Source organism: Lissotriton helveticus, chromosome 10 (genome assembly GCF_964261635.1).
Source record: "Lissotriton helveticus chromosome 10, aLisHel1.1, whole genome shotgun sequence".
Classification (NCBI taxonomy): Eukaryota; Metazoa; Chordata; class Amphibia; order Caudata; family Salamandridae; genus Lissotriton; species Lissotriton helveticus.
This window is the reverse complement of record NC_136071.1, coordinates 916763003-916790604: the sequence shown is the minus strand read 5'-3', so window position 1 is coordinate 916790604 and position 27602 is coordinate 916763003. Positions and strand designations below refer to the sequence as shown.

The 27602-nt window shown below is 44.8% G+C and overlaps 1 protein-coding gene across 2 annotated transcripts in view; it reads left to right on the top strand.

Moving 5' to 3' along the window:
- STAM (signal transducing adaptor molecule) overlaps positions 1-22977 on the top strand; it is a 247460-nt gene extending 224483 nt beyond the window's left edge. For both annotated transcript variants that reach the window (XM_078663570.1, XM_078663571.1), the window contains 2 exons: positions 4881-5053; positions 21076-22977. In XM_078663570.1, coding sequence (XP_078519696.1) covers positions 4881-5053; positions 21076-21286 — 384 coding nt within the window. In that variant the 3' untranslated portion in view covers positions 21287-22977. The remainder of the gene's footprint in view (positions 1-4880; positions 5054-21075) is intronic.
- The last annotated feature ends 4625 nt before the right edge of the window (positions 22978-27602 follow it).

The following is a 27602-nucleotide window of genomic DNA, read 5'->3' as shown; positions in this document are numbered from 1 at the left end:
TGGCAGCATTTTCCCGGGCTCTTGTCCAGATTGCCATAACTTTTGCACGGTTCTCTGCCTTATTTTACTACAACTCGATCACAAGCGTGTATAGTAGGTTCCCCGGTTGCTGTCCTCGGCTGTTCAGCCTTCTCTGCTTTGTTGGATTTCAGCTGTATGGCTGGTTTATTCTTCTGTTCAGTCCTCTGACTGTGTGTTTTGCCCAAGAGGATCCCCTTATCAGGGGTTGACACTTACCCTATGTGGGGTATATGCTGGTGCTAGGCGACTGCCTTTGCCATAGTACACTCCTATGGAGTATTCCTCATGGACATCCTTCGGGGAGTCCCTCCCTGTCTTTTCTCCTGCGATCCTATTGTGGGCATCGCTCTATCGCACTTTGAGTGCCTTTGGCCCCGCTTGTCTGTAGTGCTTCTGTCCTTGCTTTTACGGCTCACACCGTCTCCGCTGCTGTGCGGCAATGCTTAGTGCTATTAGTACAAACTTGAGCTCCAGCCCTTATTGGGCTCGTCCTCCAAGGTACTAGTTTAGCATTTATATCTCTGCTGTATGTGGCTTCTTTTCTCACCACTTCTCCTACAGCTTTTTTCCCGACATTCCCTGCTGCCCAGCACAGGTGTTTCCACACTTCTGCTTGGATCATACTGAGATCTTACATGGGGCGTATTTCTTCGGAATACTTGCTTCTTGTGGTCCGGGGCACTTACATTGACCCTTATCTAGTTTATTCTTTCTCTTCTGAATCTGCTCTGTCTGGCACAGAGGATGCATGAGGGCTCTTTCCTTCACGTGGTGTCCGTGGTCACTTGCCTGGTCTGCTTGTGCCACCACCTGTGTGTGGTGCCCGGCTGCCTGGTCCCCCTTTTGGGCCATTGCCCTCTTGATGTTGTGCGCATCTGAGCTGCTCACGCTGCCCTGCAAAAGGCCTTTCCTTTCTTCGTGTGGTTCCAACGTCCACAGGATGTGCTTAAGTGCCTTCCGGTATGCTTCGATATCTTACAGTGTCGCTCCTACTTTGACGCTAGGTTGTGTGCCATTGGTCCTTTCGCTGTTTGTAACAGACCGCCTATGTCTTGGCGTGTGTTCTATTTTACTACCAGCCTTCTGGCCATGGATTGGTCGCCTGCCAATGTTGTCACATTTGTCTAGCTGATGCAGCTTGAACAGTGTTTCTTCCGCTATTCTACGTACTGGGCCGGTATGCGCTATCTGTCATACCAGTTGCCATCTCTGGGTTTTGCTTACAGGCTACACATTACATCTGGTGGATCTCTCAAACCCTAGGTCCAGTTCCGGCGGTGTCATCGGATTCCTTTTAACTCCAGCATATCTAGTATGCATTTTCTTGTTCCATATCGGCACTTGCTGGGCAGGAGTCAGCCTTTTGCCTCCGTTGCCCCCTGTATTTTGCAGGCGCAGGTTCAATAGTGTTTTTTCCACTGTTTTGCCTGGTCGACCGGTAATCCCTTTTTGCTTTATGTCGACACCTCTGATCCTGCGGATCTCTCAGTCCCTAGCCTTCGTTCATCTTTCCTTTTCAAAGTTGTGAACTCTTGCTCCAGCACACGCGATCTGGCTCTGGGCTCTCCCTCTCTGAACCTGCTATACACAAAAGGGGTTTTCGTGCTGTTCTTGTCGGCTTGTGGTACCTTTGCCTTCCATTGTTTGCCGCTCTCTTCAGAAATTCATGGTCTAAGAGTTAGCTGCGCTGACATTACTGTCCCCACTGTGCTTTGTCACATGATTGACGGCACTGTTTTAGAACTTGGTGGGGTTCAGTCGCAGACCCGCCTCCTCTATGGCTTTGGTATCTATTCTAAATTAAGGAATCTGCTGCTAGACGTCTCTATCAGATGAACGCGTTACTTCCCTTCGGTAACAATGTAGACTTAGTCTAGCTGTAGATTCCTTAACGTCCTCCCCATTTTGCAAGGACCTTTTCAGGTTGGTCTTTCTACACTCGCCTCCCTCCTGGTGGCTTGATCCTTCTGTAGGGTGACGCTTTCACTTCACTCCCACACAGAATGCTTCATTCTGCTTTCATAGCTCTACTCCGCCCATTTTCGTAATTGGACGATATGCTCATGTGTCATGTATCCTTTCCAACCCTACGTCCTGGGTTGTACAGTGTGGGTTCTGTTCGTGTTTTTCCCACCACGCTCTCCCCTTCCTTATCACCTTGGTGTTTCTTACCACCCCTGTGCTCCATTGGGTTGAAGTCTATTGGCTCTGCCACATTTTATGAATCTCTTATTGGGGATACAACGTCTCTTTCTGGTGACGTCTTGTGGTCAATTGTCCTAGCTCCTATGTTCCGGACTTGTTGTCCTTCACGGTTATGCATTAAGGTTGCGGACTTTCTGTTGTCAGCCATGATTTTGTTTGCATCTTCATTTACCTCCCAGGGTGGTTGGCGTTCACTTTTGCAGGGTTGCCTCTCAGAGGGATACTCTGCCCTTTCCCTTTACTAGTTTTCAATATACAGTGCCTGGCACTTTCGTTTACGGTGCTGTTTTTCATCATTCCATGTCTCTTCGTCATTTTCACACACTGTTCCCATATTCTAATAGTTTTTTGGTGGTGGCTCCGAGTTGCGGCGCGGAAATGTTTCTCCGACAAAAACTGACGTCAGCACACCAGGAGGGGCATATAAGGCTCCGCTGACATCACGTCCGTGGACTATGTCAGGGTGAAGCCGTGCGGCGCTACCCCCGGCGTACAGACGTGTTGCTATGGAATGTTTTCCGGATCCAGTCTGATGCCTGGGATCATCGCTACCAGATACATCGTTACTGAAGGTAAGTAACTCGTTTGTTGTAAAAGTTTATGCCGTTGTACCACATTAGTATGTGGGGCCAGTGTTCCCTAATGCTTTGTATGTCTTTGTGAGGAATTTAAAAAATGCTGGTTTGTGGATTGGGAGCCAGTTGAGCTGTTTGAGTGCAGGGTGGGAGGTTGCAGTGAGCCTACCGCTGAGTTTTCTATGGTCTAGAGTTAGTTGAGCATTTATTTTGGCAGAGAGTATGTTGCCATAGTACAGTTTGCTGATAATGAGGGGGCGTGGCTGACAATTCTGCAAATGTTGGTGGTGAGCAATTTGAAGAACTTTTTGAGCATCTTTAGTGTGTGGAAGCAGAAGAGGGAAGCTGCATTCATTTGGCCGGTCTTGGTGAGTCGGTCTTTGACTTCTATTCTGAGACTCTTTGTTGCTGGAAGGGTTGTAGGTCCGAGTTCTGCGGACCACCAGATGAAGTCACGAGGTGTCTTTACCAAGGATTACTACTTCTGTCTTGTTGGTGCTGAGCTTAATGCAGTTGGTTTTCATCCATCATGCAGGTGGAGAAATTGGTCGGGGTTTTTAGTTTGTCAGATGAGCTGGTTGTCATCAGTGTATGATATGATGTTGATTCCATGGGCACCAATGATGTTGGCGAGTGGGGTAATGTAGGCATGGAACAGAATGCGGTTGATTGAGGCTCCTTGTGGAGTCCTGTAGATGAGGTTGATGTCCTCCAAGGTTAAGGGGGCCAGGCTGTATGACTGGGTTGGCACTGTCCGGAAGAAGCAAATCCAGTGAAGTGGAGGTCCTTAGATGCCGATTTTGTTGGATAATTATGGGGCTGAGGAATGGTGTTGAAGGCTGCGTTAAAAAAAAAAAAGTCCAGCAAGATGAAGGCCTCGATGTCCCCTCTGTCCTTGATCATCTGGATAGCACCTATGGCTGCAATAATGGTAGTGTCTGCGCTATGGTTGGGCCTGAACCTAGATTCCGTGGTGTCGAGGAGATGGTTGTCATTAAGGTGGACGACTTTGTGGGTGCACTTTGTAAATTAAAGTATTAAATTACCAGTTTTTTCAACAGCCTTTAGACAGTCTCGACACCTTGAATGTCTGCAAAGTGGCCATGTATTCTCTGAATATGTGTAAGGAGTGCAGGAGGATAACATTATTCTTTTTATCTTGTGGGGAAAAAATGTGTTTATCCCAGTTAACAACTTGATTGGCCTATCCATGGATCATTGGATTCAGACAATTTGCAAGAACATGTCATATGCTACTTGTGACACTTAGAAATCACTCTTTCAGTATTCAAGGAGCAATGCTTGTGTTTCAAATGTTTCTGTAGTGATTATTGTACAGCACCAATTGGAGTTTGACACACTTGCAAAACAATCTATGGAAGAATTGAATAACCTATTTTTCTTTGCTACAATCTTGAATCTGCCTTCTACGCAAATTCTGTTTGTTTTAAGCATGTGACTCTAGCATCATCCATGCAAATAAAAAGTTACTTATTGTAATAATTGTTTTGCACCATGACAATGTTTTCGAATTACAGGTGGCCTGCCCTCCTCTCCATGAGGTAGAGCATTACAAAATCTTTGCCTCATGCACACTTAAGAATACACAAGGGCCTAACACAAGATGTTGAAATGACGCTGACACTGGGCTATAGCAAACCACTGGTTGATGTCATAGAGAAAGCCTCATGGCAGACACTTAATGTTGATGCTCACGATAAAGAAATCTTAAATAAATTGCACTTTCTGGTCAACCACTTTATGGCGCAAGTATAGAGTGCATTTGAATCCGACATATTCTGTCTGCAAAGCTAACAAAACAGCTAGGCAATCATTTACTGAATACATTATCTCCGTGTTAATTGTATGATTGGCTTCACTTACTTTAAATGTTTTTCCAAACCAGATTTGGAAACATTGCTTTCATGTTTCCTATCATATAGAGCAAATGTGTGTGTTTGCATGTCTGTATTCAAATCTGATAGTGCTATGAAGGACGTGACAAGTCTAGGGTTTTGCAAATATTGCTCTCAAACTGTTCCTGTTTGTAAGCTAACCTTCTTGTGTATCTTTTACTAGGTTTACCCAGGACAACTTCCAAGTGGTACATATCTAGTTACGGGAAATGGACAGATGGGACATATCCAGAACTACACTGTTACCCCAGAGCAAAATCCCTCTCTCAGTCAAGGTGCTGGTCCTCCATCTGTCAACACTTCACTGCCAACTCACCAAGTCCAGCCTTCCTACAAGTAATTAAGTTAGATATTAATTTAAAAGACACCAATCGTGCATCTGACTATTTATTTCTGTTTTACTTCACCCAGCAAAATGTTCTGTCTTCATGTTGTAAATATTATGTACCATGTTTACTACACCTGAATAAACTCATTAAGGCGATTGTTATCAATTGTTGCTTCTTAGCAACATTACCTTTTACTGGAAATGTATCACAATGGTTTAGTGTAGCATCATATCAGTGTCATTATCATCTATACTACTATTACAAAGAGAGAACAGAAACCTTTTGGCATGGTAAACTCGGGAACCACAGCGCTAATCCACACACCCAATACATTGTTGTAATCCTCAGGGTGTGTAGATGGACACAGGCTGCATAAAATAAAAAAAAACGTAAAATGAAAAATGTAACTTTAAAAACAAAGTAGTCCCCTAAAAGTAGCGCCGGCCGCGACGTAGCGCTGGCCGCCGCGACCTAGCGATGTCCGCAACGTGCGTGATGACGACATGCGGGGGGAGCGGTGACGAGCAGCGAGGAGTGGCGGTGAAGTCCCGAGCGCGGGGAAGAGCGGCGGCTCAGGTAAGGCAAAGGCGAGGCGGGAGGCGGTCTGCGCAATGTCGGGGCGGGCGGGAGTGCACCCAAGACTTAAATGTTGCCCACAGCCCCTTCTGCCCCGAGGCAACGCTTGGGCGGGCTGCGGGAGGCGGTCGGGGCAATGTCTGGGCGGGCGGGGGCCGGGGCGGGAGTGCACCCAAGCTTGAAATGTTGCCCCCAGCCCCCTTCTGCCCCAGGCAACGCTGGGGCGGGCTGCTAGTTATATTATAATTATATTGAGCACACAGAGGGGAGAATTACTGTTTAGACAGAGCTATTTTAGATGATTTATTTTGCAAAAATGAGAACTTTTGGCAGACAAACTGCTAACGTTAAAGAAGTAGCCAATCAATTAGCTTTTTTGCATTTCACATGTTTCACACTTTTTATATATTGAAACATTCACCAATTACTTTGCCTCTTGGTGCCGTTGGAGGAGTCTGTTGATACTTTCATCTTCAACAGGTGGCTATATCTGTTGGAAAGGGCACTGCAGGCATTATGTATATTTTGCAGCCATCTGTCTTGCCCAAGTTGCAGTGGTAGGTCTGTTATTTTTGCTGTGCGTAGGATGCATATCGCGCCCTTATCACAGACAAAATGAAAATACCAGTTCAGGTGAGAAGGCACGTTGTTGAACCCAAAGGCAATACGGGACCGCAAGGTAAAAGTCTTTCGCCAAGCACCGGAAGATACTGCAACAAGATGAGTCCAAGTCGGAGAGTTGTCCTGTTCTCGGTCCAGAAGGCGTATATTTCGTTCCCGAGGTAATTCTTCGTTGTGCTCAAAGTCTTTGGGGAAGTCTATGAAAAAAACATAAGAAATCAAAGCAAGACTCTGCCCCGTCTTGCCACTCACATTCTACTGAGAAAGTGCTAAGGAGTCAGTCATGCCTCTCGGTCTCATTCCTGAAGTCTGTAGACCTTGAGACCCATCCTACATTTTGTCCCAGCACACCATGACTTTCTTGGGCCTTCTGTGACACCAAAGCAGATCAAAGAGCTCCTTAAGACAATTCTTTGTCTCTTTGGACCCTTATTGACTCCCTCTGATGCTCCTATGGGCCCCAAGAGGCAGAGAGGCCCTCAATCTGGCATAGCACTAGCGAGTTATCCCTTAACACCAGTTGAAGCCTATGAATCTACCACCAGGCCTCTTCTGACTCCTGCACCAACTCTGGCGCTCCGCCCCACACCGGTTCTCAAAGCTTGTACGATGTAGGACATTGTGCCCTTTGTACTCTTCAACTCCAGGTCAGCATAGTTATGACCTAAACTGAGACAACCCTCGACTTCTATCGACTTGACTTGCCACCTCCACAATGAAGGACATATGCGTTGAGTTCTCTTTTGGGTACAGATTCGATGACAATTACAAACGGGGGATAAAGGACAACCATACGTCAAAGAAAATTTGTATGATGATCTCCAGGAAGCCAGTGGCCTAGACACTTCCCCTGAGTTGAGAATGTTCTCACCTCTTGGCCCAGCCACTGGGGAGAGTGCTTCTTACGCAGTTGTCGTGCTTATGGTTGCCAATGTTTTTGACATCCAGCTCCCCACCATAGATGTGGTGAAAGGCTCTTCAGCAGTGGGAAGAACCTTGCCTCGATCTATTCATCAGCGATTAGAACACACAAAGTTAGCATTTCTGAATGTTGCAGTTTCTGTGATGTTTTTCACTAGGAGACACATTTGTTTAGAGTGCACCATGAGACTGCTGTATGCCTTCTCGCTGGTATCTCTTCTGCCCCAAATTCTGAAGAGCTGGACTGACAGGGCCAAGTCATCCCTAGTGGCCAGATTGGGCACGGAGAGTAAGGTATCCAGAACTCCTGGGCTTTAGCATCTGTCCCCCGATCAGGCTGCCTCTCTGGGAATAAATGCTGTGTCAGCAACAGGGCAGAATTCTTCACTGGGGCCTATGCAGTCTGCTCCTTCACGTATAGAGATTTAGCAGTGACAGCTGAACACCTTTGACCTTACTTTGGAGGTGGTTGATGTCGTCATGGCAGCCCGGCGTCCTGCGACAATTATACACCTAAAGTTGAAACAACGTTGGGGTTTGATACCCTTCAGGCTAAGTTATCTGAAGTTCTGTTTGTTTTATCTCTGCCCTCGGAAAGGCTTTATTTTGGGCACAGCTAGAGGGTAAATATTTGCCTTTTTACGTTTGGTGGACCAGTCCTCCTTTAAATCACCAGGTGTGATGCTTTTTTGAGCTTACAACACTTGTAAATGTAAATGTTTTTGTACTTGTATAGCGCACAGCTACCCGCAGTGGGTTTGCCGGCGCTTGTACGAATACCGCAAGGGAACCCTTCCTGGCTTTCCCTGTGAAGTGTCCACTCCTGGGCACCCCCATGGTGCAGACCAGGCATCCCTCGCGTTGTGGGGGCCGTTGTGGAGACTAAGTAAGCTATTGCCCAGAGTTGCAGCGCGGTACCCATGATCAGAATAGGCACTGAGGCGAGAATATCCGGTCAGGGGAATTAATGAGCCCGAGACCCGCCGAGGCGGGAATCGAACCCTGGTCCCTGGCCAGAGCTCTGCATCGAGGTCTGCCTGCTCTAACCATTGAGCCACACTTGCTTCTCCCTTTCTCATTCCATAGTGGGACCTTAGCTTGTTTCTCACCTTTTTTTTTTTTACTCCACTCTGTTTATTGGAATTTTCAGTGTTACAGAACATTTGCAATGTAGAGAACAAAAGTACCAATTAGCATACACATAACATTGGCAGCCCCTACAGAATGTTTTGTTGTTGTTGCAGTTAATATATTGAAATATAGACGAGAGGGTTTGAAAGAACCTGTGTGCCTGCCGATGCACTCCTAAATATAAGGCGATAACATCCCAGGAGAGAGGCATAGTGCCTTGCTCCCGTGTCGTTGTATGCCTAAACGGAAAGCAAAACAATTGAACTGGGGAGGGGGGGTCGAGAGGTCTCCAACCAAGTGTTGTTAGTAATGGGGGCATGATAGGGAGTGGGGGGGCTCTTAGTTCTGTGAACTCCTTGTTAGAGGCCATCCGAGGGGGCGAAGAGGACAGAGCGTCCTTACTCCAGTGAGTCAAATATTTGTATTTATTTTATTTTTATAATAGGTGAAGGGCGTGAAGTCTGGGGGGTTGGAAGCATAACAATTCTAAACGGGACATGTATTGAGTGAGAGGCGTACATAGGCACAAGAACTTTTTATCTATAAAAGACAATTTATGTGTCGTTTGTGGCAAAGCTGTGTAAACCAAGCCGCGCCAGTCATGTGGCATATGAGATACAAGTCCCCCTGAGTCATTTATTTTATTTTTATTTTATTTTATTTAAGAGGTTTTATATAGCGCTGGCTGGACCCAGGAGTATCAGAGCGCTTTACAAGGTGTTTCCATACAGGTACAGTGTGTATAAGCACAGACAACGGAATAATAAAAGAACAAGTCCACATAGGATACATGACATCTAGATAAAAAAGTAAAAACAATTGCTAGACACTATGAGTCATACAAAATAGCGGTCACAGTTTGGCGGGAAGCCTCACTTAGGTATACAAAAACATGCAAGAGAACTGACTGTCATGAGGAGGGGAGGTAAGGTGGTCAGATAGAAGGAAAGGGAGTTGGCCAGGCGGGATGGTCACAGGTCATATGCAGAGCAGATAGGTGGGGTGATGCAGAGGGGCGAGGCTACCAGGGAGGGATTAGAAACCCCAGTATTTATTAAGGAGAAGAAGTTTGAGTTCTTTTTTGAAGCTGGGGTAGGACTGGTTACAGCGGAGGTCTTTAGGGAGGGCATTCCAAATAAGTGGGGCATTGCCTGAAAATGAGCGTGACTGAGTGGAATTCTTTTTCTGAATGGGGGGAATAAGTAGGAGGGTGTTGGAGCTTCTCAGTGATCGCGTGCAGCCTGCTTTGGTCAGTTTATTGGAGAGGTATGCCGGTGTGTTTTGGTGGAGGATTTTGTGCGTAATGCAGGCGGTTTTATATGTGGATCTACCTTCAATGGGGAGCCATTTAAGGGATTTAAGGGCGGGAGAGATGTGGTCATTGCTTCCAACGATGTAGGACGCAACCCCTGGATGATTGTAAGTTAGTCGGCCGGGATGGGATAAGCTACAGGATCCTTTATGTGGCTTTAAATTTCCTTCCAAAAGATAAGAGAGAAGCATAACCACCATATATGATGAAAATCACCCACCTGTGCCCCACATTGCCAGCAGGAGGCAGAGGCTGTGGGATATATAGAGTGTAGGCAGACTGGAGTGTAGTACCACTGGAGCATTACCTTGTAGGCTGCCTCCTGCTGAGGGATGCTTCTATGTATTCGTGGAATCTCCTTTCACAGCAGTTCCTACTGTTTCTGGGTAATGTCAGGAGTGTTGTCTGGGGCTCATTTCCTCTGGTAGGGGTGGCGGGGAGGGAGACGTGATTGATGGCGGACATCATATGTCTTTGACTCCAGGCTGCATGTTCTTCGAAGCTGCGAACTAGGGTTTCAAAAGGGGTGAGTGAGCGGGTGGAGAGCCCAGTGCTGGAACTGAAAGTATTGGTAGCTGGTGGAGTCAGGGAGACTGAATTCCATTTTCTACCGGTCAAAGGGATTGATAGTCTGTCCTGGAATAAGTCTTGAAGAATTCTACATTCTTTCACCCAGTCCCTGTGGAAGAGCGGGAGAAAAGTCGGGGTTCCGCGCAGTGGGGATGTTTGGCAATGGGAATGTGGTCAGACCTCACCCAATGGCTAGTTTGTCCCATATTTCCAGTACTGCGCATGTACAGGTGGCTGCGTAAGCGCTGCAGGTGCGATGCTGCTTTGGGATCTAGTCAAGGTCCTAGAGCGGGAGACAGGCAACAGCCCGATCCATGTGTGCCCGGTGCTCAGTACACTCCCTTTGAACCTCTTCACAGCTTGTCGTCATATCAGCATGGAAACTGAGTGAGCTTCAGGTTTTCTGCATCCATCCGCAATTCACCATGGCCTTCCCAGAAAAAGTGGTTCTGTGGATGCAAGCATCCTTACCGAAAGATGCAATGCCATTCACGTTGGTCAAACTATCACCCTGCCAGCATCATATGCTCCGCCTCACCCCTCTGAGGAGGAGAGACTTCATCGCTCGGGCCATATAAGAGTGGTTAGCTTTTACATCGTATGAAAGAACAGCGGAACAAGATACTTACTTTCAATAACGCTCTGTTCGGGGCATGTGAGCTGTAGATCACATGCTTATGCGTAGATCGCCATCTAGTGTTGGGTCCGGATGTTTGCACCTTGTTTTTCTTCAAAGAAGGCTTCGTAGTCACGAGGTAGGTGACTCCTCCTTTCGGTGATAGTGCACATGGTCATAGACACCATCTTCAGATGTTTTTTTTCCGCCATTGAGTTCAGATGTGACTCGCTGCGCTCCGGTTCGACGCCGATCCTTAGGTTCATCTCGGTACGTACAACATTCAACCTCAACGGTATTGTTTTCGATCACGTTCTCTATTCTTCACGGATCGTGTTTATCAAAAAACTCCATTTCGATTAGAGAGCTCGTGGTAGGCTGTCGGGCTTAGCCCTCAGTTCGACTCGAAGTCGATGGAACAAACTCCTTTTAAATTTTGGCCTCGGTGCCACGCGAAATATCCACGCACCCACTCGCACAAAGTGTGCAGCCTGCGTTTGTCACTGGAAAACAGGGAACTGGACTGCGACGCATTCTGAGCTTTCCGCTCCAAAAAGACTCTTTCCGACTGTTGGGCACGACGCCGCCACATGCAGAGCCAACACGCAGGCTCAATTCCAGATCTCTTCGGACCTGAATCGGAAGAAGAAGCCGGCAATGCTATCGGAGCCGATGAGGAACAGGAACAAAACTCCCTTTCCGACGATGGCTCCGACCAGGATGAAGACATCCCACATGGACAACGTACTGTAAGTACTGTACCTACCTCACCCCAACTTCCAATCCCACCGAAAAAGAAGGCTCCTGACCAACCTGCGGCCTCTGGCCACCGTTGGCACCAATACACGCTTCTGATGCCCCGCCTCCAGGCTCGGCACCAAAGCCATCCAAAAAGCCTTCCGGCTCCGAAAAGCGCCATGCCAAGTTTGGCACTAAGCCAAAACCTTCCGGCACCGAACATCACCATTCGGTACCGAAAACCACCTCTAATCCGAAAACACCAGCCCCGAAACCATCGGCACCGAAACCTTTGGCTCCGAAACAGACTGAGACACCGAAGTCACCGAAAAAGCATAGTTCCGGTGATCCGCTCCAAAAACCGGACCTGAAACAGAAAATGTTGGTCTTGCATCCAAAAACGGGACATATTACCACCAAAGTGACTTTAAAAAGGGGAACTAATACTGAAGAGGAACACCAGATTCCATTAAAGAGGAGAAATGTTGGGGCAAGTCCTTCCCCTCCTCCTCTCCCTCTTCCTCGTGCTTCTCTACCTGTACCTCAGTCTCTGCCTGTGCCAACTTCACCTGAGCACTCACCACCATATATACCTAACAATCCGGATAATGGGGATGAAGATGATACTAATGATTATACTCCTGGACCTACAGATGAGTGGGATGACTATAACACTGATTTGCCCACTGACAATTACCAGGCCCTTTCCACCAGACAACAGTGTAAGATATATTGAATTGCTAACCAGAGCTGACAATCACCATGGGGTCCAGCTCCATAAAGAGTCCCTTGAAGAGTACTTCCTTTTTGAGACACTAATTAGCACACAAAAATCAACACACATGTTGCCCATGTTGAAAGAAATGAACAGACATGTAGACTACATTATCAAGGATCCTGTCAGGGCCCGTATCCTTATCCCTAGGGTGGATAAAAAATACAAGCCTGCACCATCTGATCCAGTCTACATAAAAGACCAGTTGCTCTTAGACTCGTTAGTTGTCTCTAATACACGTAAGAGAGCAAACTTCCAGACTACAGGAGACGCACCACCCCAGATAAAGAGTCAAAATGATGCTTCTGGGAAAAGGGTAGCCTCCCAGGCAGCTAACTTCTGACACATATGTAACACACAAGCGCTACTAGCCAGATATGACCATGCACATTGGGATGAAATTGAACAACTTATCCAGTCTCTACCCCAGGAACAAAAAGATAAATCGCAAGACTTGGTATGTGAGGGACAACTAATTTCCAATAATCAAATTTGGAGCTCCCTAGATGCTGCTGATATAGCTGCCAGAGCGGTGAACACTAGTGTCCTTTTCAGAAGCCACGCCTGGCTACGAATATCAGAGTTCAAACCGAAGGTCAAGAACTCAATACTAAACACACCATTCGATAAAGAACACCTGTTTGGCCAGTGGTGGATTCTTCCCTTGAGAAGATGAAGAAAGATACCGAAGTGGCTAAGTCAATGGGAGCCCTTGAGTCTCCGCAAGGCCGTGGTTCATTTTGGCGCTCCTTTTATAGAGCAGGTTCCAAAATCACTTCCTCAGACACTGCATCCACCTGGAAGGGCAATAACCAACCCTCAGGTTCTAAACATTAGTTCAGAGATGGTTATAGAGTACGCAACGGCAAGGGTAGGGGTAGAGGTTCCAACAGGCGTACCTCCCCCGCCAATACAAAGCAGTGACTTGCCCATAGTTCCCCCGACCACTTTTCACCTGTGGGGGGAAAACTGTGACAATTTCCACCAAAGTTGCAGTCAATAACAACAGACAAGTGGGTTCTTCAAATTAGCCAATCTGGTTACTGACAGGAGTTCGTCAACACTCCTCCGAACATTCCCCCAAAGTCGCACAAACTTTCATCGGATCACCTATACCTTCTCAAACAAGAGATACAATCCCTACTACTCAAACAAGCTATAGAGCCTGTACCACCACAACATGAAGGGTCGGGCGTCTACTCCTTCTACTTCCTAATTCCCAAAAATGACCTCTCTCTCAGACCAATATTAGATCGCAGAGAACTAAATCTTTACTTACAGTCAGACCATTTCCACATAGTAACACTTCAAAAAGTTCTTCCTGTTTTGTAAAATGGTGACTCTCTTTCTATTCTAGACTTAAGACGCCTACTTTCATATTTCAATCCATCCCCTCACCGCAAATTTCTCAGGTTTGTGGTAGCAGGTCAACACTACCTGTTCAAAGTATTCCCATTCGGAGTCACCACTGCCCCCAGAATCTTCACAAGTTGTCTGGTGGTAGTAGCGGCGCATCTAAGAAGACAGTGCATACATGTCTTTCCCTATCTGGACGACTGGCTCATCAAAGCTGGCACGTACCAACAATGCCATAACCATACTTCCGTAACCATTCTGTTACTTCACCACCTAGGGTTTACAGCCAATGTGTTAAAATCAAATCTTCAGCCAAACGAAAACCAGGACTGTCTTCTAGCGGAATAGCAGAGGTATCAAATTCACGAATGGGAACTTCACCCTCAAATTCTCCCCCAATACTTGCAAGCTTGGGGAGTTCCTCACATAGATTTGTTTGCAACACCCCAAAATGCCAAAGCTTCGCCTCCAGGTATCCACACCCGTTGTCCAAAGGCAATGCTCTATAGATGAACTGGTCAGGGATCTTTGCTTACGCTTTTCCGCCTCTCCCATTCATTCCATCAGTGGTTCGGAAACTCGGGCAAACATCCTTCTCACTAATAATGGTAGCTCCAACATGGGCATTTCAACCCTGGTTCACAACCCTGTTGGAACTCTCTTGGGTACCACATCAAAAATTACATTTAACTCCCAGTCTCCTCACACAGAGCCATGGAGAAATCAAGCACCCAGATCCCAAACAATTGAACCTCACGATCTGGCTCCTGTCATAGTTTGGTTATCTGAACCTACAACCAGACTGTATTAACATCATTAAGGAAGCTAGAAAGCCTACAACAATAGCCTGCTATGCAGCCAAATGGAAGCGATTGGTTATCTATTGTAATAACAATAACTTCAACCCTCTGGATGCTTCCATCCATAGGGCTCATCCTGGCAGTGTTGACCTGTGGGATCCACAGAGCTCATCCCGGCAGTGTTGACCTGTGATAACCAAGGTGGACCTAGCAAAGCTTGTTGGAAATTATGGCTCTTTCCACAGAGTCAATAGGAGTCTTGGTCATTTGGGGCAAATACATCATTGTTCCCATGCTGAAGGGTGACCCTAGCTACTCATTGGTAATTAAAATTGCAGGTACAAATAGATATTTTTAAATACCTGGGTGTGGATTCCACAACATATCCTCAGTAATGTAAGGAATGTAATATGCCCCCCCTGTAGAGAAATTTGATACAATTCCCCTTACAGTCCTTGGTACAGCGCTTTAATCTAAATGACCATACGCACAAGAATAAACTACACACTCCAGAAGTATCTGGAACATGATGCTGCATTTATTTGCATTCTGAGAGTATGAGGAGGGCCTGTCTGAAATATGGTATGGATCTTAAACCCAAGGCTTCAAACAGGGTTACACATGATATGCCTGCCTGTCTTACAATGGCTCCACTTCATCAGTAATTGTTTTATAGTTAACAATGGTCCTTAGCTTAAAATAGAAAATAGAAAAAGGATGAACACAGGCTAAAAAATGAAGACTGTGTATTTTCTTCAGTGTCCAGCCGGACATAGAAGCATTTATTTAAAGAATTCAAAGAATTCATACATTTAAGGTGAAACAAGTCACACAATGATAACTGGGCACAAGCCTGTACCAAGTCAGGAAAAGACAATACATGGGGGAGAAAGTAACAGGCAAACAAGCAGGAGAAACGACGGCTTACAATACAATAAATTTTTAAGTAAGCTCTATCCCACAGTTACTGCAACACAAATCATAAATCGAAAAAGGAGCAGTACTATGTAAACAGTCGACGAACGTTTCGATCCCTATCTCCAAGGATTATGTTGGGATCATCATCAGGACTACAATAAGAGAGCTTTGCCTGATTAAATATATTTACAAAGGCCTGTAGGGTTAAACAGGAGGAAAAAGAAAAAACTAATTTTCTTAAAATTATTAATTTACAAAAAACAAACAAGTCAGTTGCAGTTCTATACATCAGAATGCGAAAAAACAAACAACAAATGCACATGCAAAATTGTGCAGTGAGCCTTAGATGGTTGTTTCCAAAGGGCACTGTTGATGATGTGCTCATATTTGGGAGGTGCAATACCATGCAGTTATGCGAGCAATATTGGCTCACAAATGAAGGAGCCCTTTTATCTAGATCGTGCCGAGTGGGGGTGAGTGCCAAGTGAAATTCAGACCATTGGTAGCCGTTTGTGAGAGCAGCAGGTGGACTAAACGTGGCACTCTGGCGTAGTGCGTGCAACTTGATCACAGTGCATTGATTATATTCTATATCGTAAGTGATACAGAAGAGGCGGTTGCGTGATGAGTGGACCCGGACCACAAAGTTACCTAAGAGGCCGTGCTAATGGGCGTGGGCAAGGTCCCGATACTCGCCGGAGCAGGAGGCTGGATCATCAGTACCTATATAGGGGAATAATGGTTATGTGGCCGCAATAGAGGGGCGAAAATGCGTGCGGGACATAAGACCATAAAATTCTTACTTAGTATTCTTGGCAAAACGCATGATGGCGTGTGCCTTCCAAAAAGGTGGGGAGCCTGCAAGGGAGAGATAGAGACAACACGCGGTCCGTGAGTTAAGAGGACCATTGAGAGACTAAGAGGGCGAAGGGGCGCCGAGGTTGAGGCTTACCGCTTGGATTAGCGTTCAGGGACGAAGCGATGGGTCCCGTTAGTGCAGCGTGGTGGCTGGATCAATAGTGCCGGTGAGGGGAGTGAGTTAGGATATACTCGCCCGCGTGAAAAATGAAGAAGGACTAAATTGTGCTAGTCACGAATAATAATAAATTATGGGCGCCATCTTGGAGAGGTGAGTGAAGGGGTGAGAAATGCTTACAAACGAGTTTACTCTAGCATGAAAACATTAGAATTGACGATTAAACAAGTAAAATTTGTTAAGGGTCCTGCGAATACATTAACATATGAGTAACAATTGGTTGGCAATGAAATCAATTGCAATGGAAGTTATACACATGATTTGGAATTAGGCTCAATTGCATAGAAGGAAAATGGTGGTTAACATTAAACTCAGGCTCACAGTTAGATCAGTGGTATCAACTCCACACTTCCAAAAAAGGGGCTGTAAATTGTGAGAATAGGGGGTGGCTCAACTGCAATGATTTGTTAACATTTGTTTGCATTTTTTCATTTGGCTCACGCGAAAGAGGCACAAGGTGGGGGATGAATTATATTAGGCTGGTCCAATCCTCAGTTCTGTTGAGACCTTCCTGAATTGAGTTAAATTGTATGATGGACTTTAGTTCTTCCTTATTTAACAGCTGTCCCATATTGCCGCCTCTTGGCGGGAGCTTCAACACTTTCAGGACAGTCCATTTGATGTCGTTTTCTGAATGTTTCATTGTTGCGAAGTGCTCCACCAGAGGTGCATTAGGAGTCCCACAACGGATGCGGCTCCGGTGTTGTCCAATGCGGATCTTGACTTTCTGGCTGGTTTGCCCTACATAGACCTTTTGGCAGGGGCATTGGATTAGGTAAATGACGTTGGTGGTGTTACAGTTCGAGAAGGAACCGCATTGTACAGTAACATCATTAAAAGTGAAACTTTTTCCTTCCATTGTACAATCACAGTTAATACAACAACCGCATTTAACATGTCCGACAATGGGGGACAGACCCCATACACTTTCAAGAGTGGTAGCAGGTGAAACACTGGGTAAGGCTGCCCTGACTAAATGGTCTCTAAAGTTTTTATTTTTCTTAAAACCAAAAACTCGTTTTTCGATGGTAATGGCACCTGAATTGAGAATTGGCCAGTGTTTGAGAATAGATTTTCTCAGTTGGTTGGAAATTTGTGAGAAAGTGGAGACACATGCAATGCGTTTTGCGTCGGTTTTTGGTTTTGGTGTGAGTAAGATCTCCCTTGGGCAGTACCAGGCCCGTTTCGAGGCATTCTTCACTATTTTCTTGGGGTAGCCCCTTTCTTTGAGTTTGAGTGCTAGGGTATTGGCCTCATGAAAATAATCCTCCTTACACGAACAGTTTCGCCTAATTCACAAAAATTGGGAATAGGGGAGGGAGTCGCGCAAAGCCCTGGGGTGGTTGCTAGTATATGCCAGAAGGGTGTTCTTCTCTGTAGGTTTTCGATATAGTTTAGTGAGTAGGACCCCTTCACTGTGGAAAATTGTAAGGTCCAGGAAGGAAATGGATTCATTGTTGGTAGTGATGGTAAAGGTCAGTCCCATGCAGTTATTGTTCAACCATTGGAGGAATTGGCGCAGGCAATCGATGTCCTGTTTCCAGATGATGAAAATATCATCGATATACCTGCGCCAAAAACCTATACCTGAGAAGAACGGATTGGAGGGATTAAGGATCACATTGGTCTCAATCTGGTCCATGAACAAAACTGCCAAATTTGGAGCAAAAATTGCGCCCATGGCAGTCCCCTTAATTTGTTCATAAAAACTGCCATCAAACAAGAAAAAATTCCTTGTGAGGCAAATTTCGAATAATTGGAGAATGAATACACTAGGTACAGGGTGGGGGCGGGTACGTGAATCCAGGATCTTTTGGATCACAAGGAGTGCTGATGTCTGGGGGATATTGGTATAAAGGGACTCCACGTCCATAGTTACTAGAGTCTCAGATGTGGGATTGTATGGATGATGCTCAATCATATTGATCATATGCATGGAGTCTTTAACATAGCATGGGGTCAATGGGACAAAATCCCTAATGAAATATTCCACATAGGAGCCCAAGGGTTCAAGAATGGACCCACATGCGGAAACAATAGGGCGGCCAGGCGGATTGTCTGCGTCTTTATGGACTTTGGGTAATGCATAAATTACCGGAGTTCTTGGGGTTTTTACATTTAAAAAGTTGAATTCTTTTTTTGACAAATAGCCTGCATCAAGGCCATCCCTGGTGACTTTTTGTATTAGGGTCTGTATCTCTTTGGTAGGATTTTGGCTCAATTTTTTATAGTGCTCTTTGTTCTCTAGTTGTCGTAAGATTTCTGAGATATACACAGTTTTTTCTTGTAGTACAATCCCTCCACCCTTATCTGCACTTTTGATTATCAGATCCTCATTATTTTTAAGTTGGGCAATTGCATTTTTTTCTTCTCTTGAAATATTGTAAGGAGTGAATTTTTTCTTACTCTGAATATTGTGTAACTCTTTTAGAATGACTTTCTCAAAAGTAACAACTTCGGCCGGAATCATGCTAGCTGTTGGTAAGAAAGTAGAGGGTGGACGGAAGGGAGTATTGGTTACCCTTTCTGGAGTAGGATGTAGCTGAAAAAAGGCATGGAGGCGTATCCGGCGAAAAAATCTCATGAGTTCGGTTTGAAGTTCCATGAAATTAGGTGGAATGGTAGGCACAAAAGAAAGACCTTTCATGAGTAAGGATAGCTCGTCACCCGCCAGGGTGTGTTTGGATAAGTTAAAAATAGGGATGGTATCAATTCTCTGCGGGGGAGCGGGTCTTGCAGCTACCATTGGTAGTAATTGTTGCGAGTCCTGCGCTCGCCCGGTGGGTTGTGCCATCGCTGGGTTTTCTTTACTTTTCCACGCTGTGATGGATCCTGGGCGCCTCTGGACAAAAAAGTATTTTGATGTGCTCCACCCCTTCTTCCTACGCTACTGCCTTCCCCGGGATCTGAGCTGTCTGAGGATTCTGCAGAGGTATCTGAGAACCCTACCAGATTCTGGCGGTTATTATATCTGCCCCACGGACGGCTATTTTGGTACCGTTGGTATGATTTATTTGTATAGAAGTCTTTTTGCAAGCAAGGATATGTATTTTCGATATTATATAATTTTACGTCCTTCTTGATTTTATTAGACTTTTTGTTTTGTTCGATTCTATGAAAATCCGCAACAGTTTTATCAATCTGCTCGAGTAGTTTTTTGGCATCAGAGGTAGGATCTGAGTCAGATATTTGTTTTAGGATTTCAGCAATCTCTAATTCTAGCAATTTTAGAGTTTCGGAGGCAATATCTATGCCTAGGACTAGCCAATGGCGGGAGCAGGTCGTACCAATGTAGCTAAAGTTTTGGATGTACTTAGGATTATCCGTAAAAATCCCCGGAATGTTTCGAACCTGGAGGGCCAATGGGATAACGTTAGCCTTAAGGTAATCAGTTAGCATTAGAATCATAAGTTCCAAGCGAACTTGTTTCTTTTTAAGTTTTTCAAGCTGATCTGGAATGGAATTATTTGCAGGAATTGAAGCATCTGGTGTCTCTGATAGTAGAGACGGGCGTGAGCACAGGTGTTTTATATAGTCATCTGTATAGAGGGGTGCATGAGCTGACTCATCAGTAAAGCTTGCTTTGTGTCTTTAAATAAACACTCCACTGCAAAACAATATGCTATATACAATGCCAATAGCTTCAACTTCGACAAATGCGAGACCTATTGCATTGCAAATGCTTGTTTTCATTTCTTATTAGGCCAGCTAGGACTGTGGGGGCAGTTTATCAACTCAAGCATATTTAATTTTATACATTATTATACTCAGACAGCGAGAAGGGCTTGTACACCTCGGGGCCCACTGTTCACTTAGCTCCACTGTCAACCTCAAAGCCCAATAATTTAAATGCACATTAGGTGCTTTGAGAGGCCTAACCGAGGGGCCGCCTGCCAGACATGTATTTTGTGTGCAGCAGGTCGTAGGCTGTATGCACTAATGAACAACAATACATGCTTCTGTGAGTTATTAGCAAGATACGAAAGACCAAAATGCACATAATATAAACGCACCTAAATTCCAAATGAATCATGGAAGAAAACTTCACCCAAAATTCACTCACCTACTTATTCTCCCTGCCCCTGGTGACTGGAATGCAGTGGCACCAACTATTAACCCACACTGTAGCTGAACCTTGAAGGAAGCTGCCAGACCCCACCCAGATCCCAACTCAACAGGAGTTGCTGGGTCTCAGTGAAAAAGGCAGAGGCCACTGACACACCCACTTCTATATTCTCAAACAGCCTGCCTTGCCCCCAGCCATTGAGATTAATAGAGGTCTTCCGACCCCTCCCTGGCCCATGTAAATAGCGTCCAAAGTAAAAGTCTATTCCTGGCAGTAACACACACAGCACCCACCAGTGTGTCTTCGCTGCCCAAGGAAAACCTTGCCCAGCCAACATATGCTCATGGCCAAGGGCTATCCTCTCCCACCCCCTCACAAAAGCACAGATTTACACATCTTTATCACCGAGCAGCCTACTGCTTGGTGTTTTTTCTCACCCTTTTGTTACTCTTCCCAGGGTATCAGGCGACGTCCATCTCACGCCTTAACACCAGCCGTCTCTGAATGCTTTGTGGACAGAAACCAAATGTACTGTAGTTAAATGGCCCGTGGTTTAAATGATTACTAATTGCTGTTGTTTTTCTTTCTCTCAGTGGTACAGGAGTCAGTTCTGCGCCCGGGCCTACCTATGCCAACCAAGCTTCAGTTTACAGCCCTCCTCCGGCTACATCCTCTGACATTAGCGCATATCAGAATGCTGTTCCTAACGTGCCACAGGTGCCAAGCTACAGCTCAGCGACTCCAAGCCTTCCACAGTCAGCAGACAGCCAGAAAAATGCATACTCTCGAACGGTATTGCTATAGGACTTGGATACCCATCGATTCCCACCTCTGCTAACACTGCTGACCATGACTTTACTCGTTATCTTGGTATCTTCCGCATAGTAGGAGTCTAGCCACAGTCTTCTGTTCATCAAACTGGTGGCTGTGTTCAATTTGCACTGACTCTCCAGCTTTTTCAAACAACTACGATTTTGTTTTTGCAGATGAATGCAAATATTTGAGACATTTGCTTTATTTAAAAAATGCCTATAGGTTGGTACACGATAGATTGCTGAAGAAATTGGCTGATCGTCGGATTTCAAAACTCTGTGCTACTGCATACATGTGCTGTACATATTGTGACTGTCTGGTAGTCATTTAGTTAGCTGATGGGTCGGCTCACACAGACAATAACTATTCTAAATCCATTCCCATTCATAATTTGTAATAATTCAGCGGATATCCTGATTTATTGTATTCTGCAAATGTATGTAAGACTTTGGGCCTCATTTAGAGAAGGGTAAACTGAAATGTACTATTTTTTTGACGGATGCAGTAAGTCGCCTTCTACAGGATTTGCAGTGGTGAGGTAGAGCCACCATGTTGTAATACCTTTGAGGTCCTTCCTAGGGCCTGATTTAGAGGTGGGCAGTACTAAAAAATCTGCCAGTAATGCAGAATCATATTGAGTAAATCTGCCTCAGCAGGATTATCACTGGTGGATGAACCATGGCCGTGTGTTAGGTTTGTGGCATCTGCCCATAACCAGAGTGTTTTTAGTTTATTGCAAATCTTTAAATGAGGCCCTTAATGTATATTGTTTTATAGTGGCAGAGTAGCTACGTGGAACCGTTCTTCTATCCTTGTCTGTCATAAGTGTGTTTGTATTCATCTCGAACAGAAAATGGGTCTTGAATTTAGAGGACTAAATACCAGTGATTGCAGTTTTCCTTTACTTATAATATTTGCTTCTGGTGACTAAATGAGGGCATTGATTGGCTCTTCAGATACATTTAAAAAGTCTTTTATGTAGCGTTCCCAAATTACTTTAACATACTGTGAGGCCATTAAACATGCCGGTTCCTCACTTACTTATTTAAAACATAAAATGATTAGGCCTCACCGTGTCTTAGTGCAGCTGGGTGTTTTACATTTTAAGATTGCTTTCTTAGTGAGGTAAAATACCAAAGATGGGGGAAACTGTTTTGGTTGGCACTCAGCTGTAAAGTAACTGGAAAGAAAATATAACACTACATTGTGTAAGTCTGATCCGATTAATTTTGGTCACTAAAGAGCAGATTATGGATCCAGAAGTACACACGTGTGTGCTTTTACAGCCTTTTTTTAATAAGGGCACTGTACCACTTCAGTTGCCTGTATTGTTTTGTATATTTTCAGGATATGTACATATTTAAATATACTACATGTTGTATAGTCTAGCATTGTTTAGCAATTAAGTTATTTCATCTGCGGGCGGCGATTATTCAATGCTTCAATTGATTAGCAGCACGAAAAGTCGAACGGGAGCAAGCAGTTTATTATTAATGTGTATTCAATTGTTTTTCATTGTTTTAAATGATCAAAGAGTAGTTTTTTTAATCGTCTTATGTGAATACAGTTTACAAGTTGTGTATTATATTTTCTGCAACCAGAAAAAAATAGCATTTCGTACTCTTTGGTTTTGCATGATGCTATGTACAGCTGAAGAATTATTAAACAAAATCATCAGGTAATGCGGAGTTCTCTTTTGATCAGTTTGTGTTCTAAATTAATATACAATGGCAAAATGTGTGTCCTTTAATAGTTGTATTTAAGTCGGCTTCCTGCACTTATGTTGCATTCGAAGTACGCTTACAGACGTTTACCCTCGTATGTTTTCAACCTATGTCAGGCCAATCTTTTGACTTTATTGAATTGTCAAATGTAGATGTTATTATTTCCACCATATCGTTTTAGGTCGAGCTTTTGATACCTCTTGTATATACTTCTTTGTGGGCTTAAACCAGCCCACTGCTTTTGATCTGTTTGTTTCTGTGTCCTAAAAAATTCTTGCCTGCTAGTGGTCAATTCTTCCTCTTTGTCCCTCCTTTTCCTCAGTTGTTTACTCCCACAGTGCAGTGCCCTAGTCCTTGTACCTTTCCACTTGTCCCATTGTAACATCTGTTTAGGGACTAACTTTCCCTTTCTCTAACATCATTTGACCAGAGCGCTGGATGTTTTCAGTGGCTCTAGGTCTGTTCCTGTAGACAGGGTTGTAAATAATGTTCTCCTTATGTTACATTTTGCTGTGCATTCAAAGTCGGAGGTCAAATTAAGCAGCTTTTTTCGAGGACGCGGTTTCCCCGCCTCCTCGCTGCAAAGAGATTCGTAATCACAACTATTTACATTTATTTCCAGTTACGCGCTGCGAAGCGCAGAGCAAATCATTACTGCTACAATTTTTTATTAATATTGCCCCACATTACGATGGCGGGCGAACGTCATGCATAATGTCATTATTAACGTCACGGCGAGACAGTCTTGCTAATGGCTTTGTCACAGGTGTTTCAAATCAGACTGCTGCTTCTCCCCTTGCAATAGAGACATGCCCACTGCTCATCGTCCCTTTAATTTTGAGTGGTGCAGTCGCTGGCTTCATGTAGCCAGCTGAGGGCTGGCCTCTGTGCCTCATTTAATTCACGGACGAGAAAGCAAAAGACACACAATTGATGGACGGAATGCAGAACAAATCAAAACTTTCACCCGTCAAGAGATCTGGGTTAAGTCCATCATTCTTTTGCTCACCATGCCACCCCAGTTTAGACCTGGCCATATGCAAATCAATCTTGACCCTGTGCCTCATGGGAATAGTCCAACCCGAACTGCCAAGCCAGGTCCTCCATGGAACGGAAAAAAGCATCCTAGGACCGGTTTCGGGGTTTCACCCCTCTTCAGCCAGGAAGTCCAGGACCTACGTCTGGGCATGCAAGCAGTAGCAAGGGTGAAACCTCTGTGTCAGCCCAGGGCGCTATTAGAGCAAGGACGGGGGCAGCTACTTTTGAAACATTGTCTGTATTTCTGCAACCACGTGCACCGGCCCCCTGGCTTCGGCTAGTGTACAGCTCGTGTTCACACTTTGTGGTGTGTCAGTGGGGTCGACGGCTGAACTGTGTGGATAAGCACAGCTCTGGCTCAAAGGCGATTCATCCCGGGCCTCTTTTTGGACTTATATGTTTTTCTTCTACAGCGCTTCACGGACTTTTGTATAGCGCCAAAGTACTTTGTTTTGCACAGAGGCCCTTTCTATGACCTCTTGTGTCTTAACGCATCTCACTACTGGTAGAGGGAATTATCGGGTGCCCCAGAGGTCTTACTACTGTTTTTTTCCAGCATTTAATTATGACAGAATAAAAAAGTAAAGAAACGGAGGGTTCTGAAAATTCACTGGAAGCTGTGAACCCAAAGGATGGATTTCTCCACCAGTTGTGCAATGGACCAGTCTATGCTGGATCATTTACACTCCAAACAACCACCAGGGTTTTATCCCCCAATAATCCGATTGACAAGCACCACAATAGAAAGCTTTTAAAGGGCTGTGTGCAGAGCTCCTCGTGAGAGAAGGGCGTCAGGAGGCACACGAGAGAGCACTGACGTGCCGGCTGCAGACACCTGGCACAAACTCAACATGGGTGTTGGTGTTAGGGACTTAGTTTCATAATATCAATGTTGTTTTCAGGGTTGGCATGCATCGACAAAGTTAAAGCACGGTGTTGAATTGGTAATGCATGCTGCAGTGAATGAGTGAGGAGCATCAACAGAGTTGTCTATGGGCACCATTTCTTGAACTGCAATGGCTGCCTCTGGCAACAAGTGAGTTGCATTGGCATGATCTCCAGTTCTAGAAAAGAATAGGTTCTGCAGTCCAGGAGCTGTCTGAGGGTCCCACTGATGCACAATAGGTGGCTTCGGGTCAGGGCTGAGGTGCATGGAGGGAGCTTTCTGTGAACACTAGAGTGACATGAAGAAGGTGCATTGGCTCAGTGTGAGCTCCAGTTCTGGAATAGAATGGGTTCTGCAGACCAGGAGCTGTCTGAGGGTCCCACTGATGCACAGTAGGTGGTTTCTGGTCAGCACTGAGGTGCATCGCAGTGGTCGAAGTGGGGGTAAAAAAGTAGGGGGACTGTGGGCGGAGATCAGGTTGCGGGAATAACCAGAGGATTGGGTCAATGGGTGGAGTCAGTGGTATGGCCAGAAAGAGCAAATCATTCTAATTTTCAGTGTTTGGCATTTCACTACCCAGTTACAGCTTATTACGTTATTTAATTTAACCAATGGGTACACGTTTATTTAAGGTTTAATATGAGTTATTGACATTAAAATACATTCACAAAGGGGGAATCGTTTCCAATCACAGAATGTCCCAAATACCCTTAAAAGTGGAATCCCAAGCCTTTTGTCTCTGAGCCATGGAGTTTCTGTCATCAGCACTTCTCTCTTTTTCCACAAGAGCAATTCAAACATGAATGGCAAAATATCTTAGTTTGCAAATGTTTTCTATACAATTATGGCTCTGCAATATTTGTCACATAATGCATCACCTGCTGCATAATTTCACTTTTTTAACTAATAAATTGTTTGTAGTTCAAACGGATCAAAAGTTACTAAAAAATTTGACTTGTTTTTCTGCGAAGTGGACAGCCCTTTGCAAAGGTTGACTGATCACCTTTCTCACTGCTGCATTTTTATGTTACACTGCTACTAAGAAGGCAAAATCTTTGCAGACTATTAGCATGTGTAAAAATGTTAAAATAGTGAAGTATCAGAAAACATACAGCATTACGCTGCAGCCTTTTTTTGCTGCATAATTTAGTCAACACTGCAGAATAATTTTGTTCTCCATTGCTACATAATTCCAGTGGCCTCAAAGCAGGCAGCACATGTTAAAAGTGCTTGTGCATGAAGCTTGTGAACTTAGTTTGGTGTGTGTACAAATCCTGCATTGCCGACCCCTGGTGAGTCGCACCTACTACTGCTGAAACAAGACCAGCGCTCTGGTCTCCAGGGCAAGGCCGGCTTAGCGCTGGTGGAGCCCTGTGCGACAATGTTTGTTGGTGCTCCCCAATGACTCCCTCCACCATGGATTCCCTCACTACCACCCTTTAACAGTGCCCCTCAAATCTCCATAACCACTCTCTCACTCAGATGCATTTGATTTGATTTACAGCGCCATTGATACCAGTGTAGGGATTCAGAGCACTTTACATCACACACATTACAGGGAGACAATCAATCATACATGTGTAAATCACTCCATAGGAAACATTACATAAGACAAAGGACTACAAGGTCTCGGAGTCACATGACAACCATACTAGTAGGCAGTATAGTTTAATAGTGATTGCTCTGGAGAAAAACAAACTCTGAATTTAGAACGTAATACCATGGTTGGGGGGTTCTCTTTAATAACCAGAATGTATTTCTTTCCAAATGATCTCTTTCAGCAACATTAGGATAATCAAAGACTAGAAAAAGACCATAACACTCTAATTTTTAACTTTTGCTTGCAGCTCTTAGATGACAATTAATAGCTCACTGTTCTATGTTAGTATTTTAACTTATAAACTGCAAGTAAGAAAAAGATCTCACTGACAAAAGCAGAAACCCACTGGCGTATTTACATTATGTGCACTTTGTGATCTGCATGGCACATGTTCATTGCAGCAGGCACATTAACCCTCTGTGCTACCTTTCAACAAGTCAAAACTTCCACTTGACAAAATTCCATCCCTCTCTAGGAAGAACATTAATCACCGGAGTTATCATAAACTTTTTGTTGATGAAAATTGCTGAAGGCCAGGTAGGAGGCAGCAAGTGATTTTAGAAACATAATATACTTACAAACATGACGCCCTTCCACCCGAGTCAGTACCTCCAAGAATGATGCAATCCCCCACCCATGGAAAACAATTTTGTTCAAAGAGGAGAAAACAAAAGTAGCGCTTCACTGGCAAACTCGGTAAAGTGGCGCTAATGTGTTTGGGTGAATAAAATCAATATGGCCATTTTGAGACCACTCTATCTTTTATTGTATTGTAATTGCATTTATATAGCGTGTACTACCCCTGACGAGGCGTCAAAGAACTTTTTCGGCGAGTAGCACGCTACTCCGGAACCCATAAAGGATTAGTGGTGAATTAGTATAGTGAAATATGAAAGTAATTTGAGTGGTGGATATGTTAGTCAGTTATTTGGATTAAGAAGGATAGTGTAGGGATAGAAGAGGGAAAAAGGTTTGCATTTATATAGCGCTTGCTACCCCTTATGGGTTGTTGAAGCGCTTTTTCGTCGAGAAGCACGCTACTCCGGACCCCGAAGAGGT